Source organism: Otolemur garnettii, unplaced genomic scaffold (assembly GCF_000181295.1).
Source record: "Otolemur garnettii isolate 467f Iridium unplaced genomic scaffold, OtoGar3 scaffold00021, whole genome shotgun sequence".
Lineage (NCBI taxonomy): Eukaryota > Metazoa > Chordata > Mammalia > Primates > Galagidae > Otolemur > Otolemur garnettii.
In genome coordinates, this window is record NW_003852416.1 from 18,445,703 (window position 1) to 18,447,329 (window position 1,627).

At 45.5% G+C, this 1,627-nt stretch overlaps 1 protein-coding gene across 1 annotated transcript in view; it reads right to left on the minus strand.

The window, feature by feature from the left end:
* NOLC1 (nucleolar and coiled-body phosphoprotein 1) overlaps positions 1 to 1,627 on the minus strand; it is a 17,380-nt gene that overhangs the window by 7,553 nt on the left and 8,200 nt on the right. Inside the window, exon 5 of the mRNA XM_023511775.1 lies at positions 679 to 866. Within this exon, the coding sequence (XP_023367543.1) occupies positions 679 to 866 (188 nt within the window). The remainder of the gene's footprint in view (positions 1 to 678; positions 867 to 1,627) is intronic.

Here is a 1,627-nt window from a genome sequence, read left to right on the forward strand (position 1 = left end):
AGGTACATATGACTGCTTGAGCTCAGGAGTTTTGAGACTCTGAACAAGAGTGAGACCCCCGTCTTTACTAAAAATCAAAAAACCAGCCAGGCTTAGTGGCAGGCACCTGTAATCCCAGCTACTAGGGAAGCTGAGGCAAGAGGATTGCTTAAGCCCAAGTTTGAAGTTGCCGTGAGCTATGACACCATGGCACTCTTCCCCAGGGTGATAAAGTAAGACTCTGTGCGGGGTGGGGAAAGGAAAGGGAAAAGGAAGGGAAGGGAAGGAAATAAAAAAGGAGGTATAATTCAGAGATAGGGTACTTGACTGCAAAAAACAGAAATAATTTTCCTTGCTACAGTAACTATTAGCTCCTAATTATGATCTTACTATTAGTAATACAAAGCTTTTCATAAAAAACATTAATCAAGGGTGGCGCCTGTGACTCAAAAGAGTAGGGCACTGGCCCCATATGCCAGAGGTGGCGGGTTCAAACCCAGCCTCGGCCAAAAACTGCAAAAAACAAAACAAAACAAAACATTAATACCTCTAATTCAACAACCAGGACCATGTGCTGTGCTAATGAGTACTTTTAAAATTTTTTAAAAATGAAAAAATTCCTCGGACTCCTAAACTGCTGGGATTACCCTCTAGCAATTTTAATACCAGTCACCAGAGCAATCTGGTCTCTAGCCCAGCCTGTTGTGAACAGAAATATTACCTGGTTTGGTTGGGGCTTTAGCCTGAGCTTTAGCTACAATAGGTGTTTTCTTTGGCTTCTGGTTCTTTGGTGCCTCATCATCTGAGCTTGAATCAGAATCAGAATCTGAGCTCTTGGCCTTCTTAGGCGGAGCTTTGGCTGCCTTGGCTTGCGGTTTAACTCCCTTCTGTTAGAAAACACAAAAGGAGAGGAATCAGCAAAAGCTTCTGGATGCCAACAGAAAATCCCAGGTTCCTGTTACTTTTTAGGGACTCTACAGCACTAAGAGTGAAACAGAATATGAAAAGGGCAAAAAAACCCTCTTAATAAGAAACAAAAAATTGGGGCAGTGCCTGTGGTTCAGTGAGTAGGGCACCGGCCCCATATACGGAGGGTGGCAGGTTCAAACCCGGTTCCACCAAACTGCAACAAAAATATAGCCGGGCGTTGTGGCAATCATCTGTAGTCCCAGCTACTCAGGGGGTTGAGGCAAGAGAATCGCCTAAGACCAGGAATTTGAGGTTGTTGTGAGCTGTGTGATGTCACAGCACTCTACTGAGGGCAATAAAGTGAGACTCTGTCTCTACAAAACAAAAAAACCAAAAAGTTCAGCCAGGCGCAGTGCCTCACACCTGTAATTCCAGCACTCTGGGAGGCTGAGTCAGGTGGATCGCCTGAGCTCAGGAGTGTGAGACCAGCCTGAGCAAGAACAAGACCCTGTCTCTAAAAAATAGCCAGGCATTGTGATGGGTGCCTGTAGTCCTAGCTACTTGAGAGGTTGTGTCAAGAGAATCACCTGAGCCCAAGAGTTTGAGATTGCTGTGAACTATAAAGCCATGGCACTCTACTCAAGGCAACAGAGTGAGGCTCTGTCTTAAAAAACAAACAAACAGGCTCGGCGCCTGTGGCTCAATTGGCTAAGGCACCAGCCACATACACCTAAGGTGG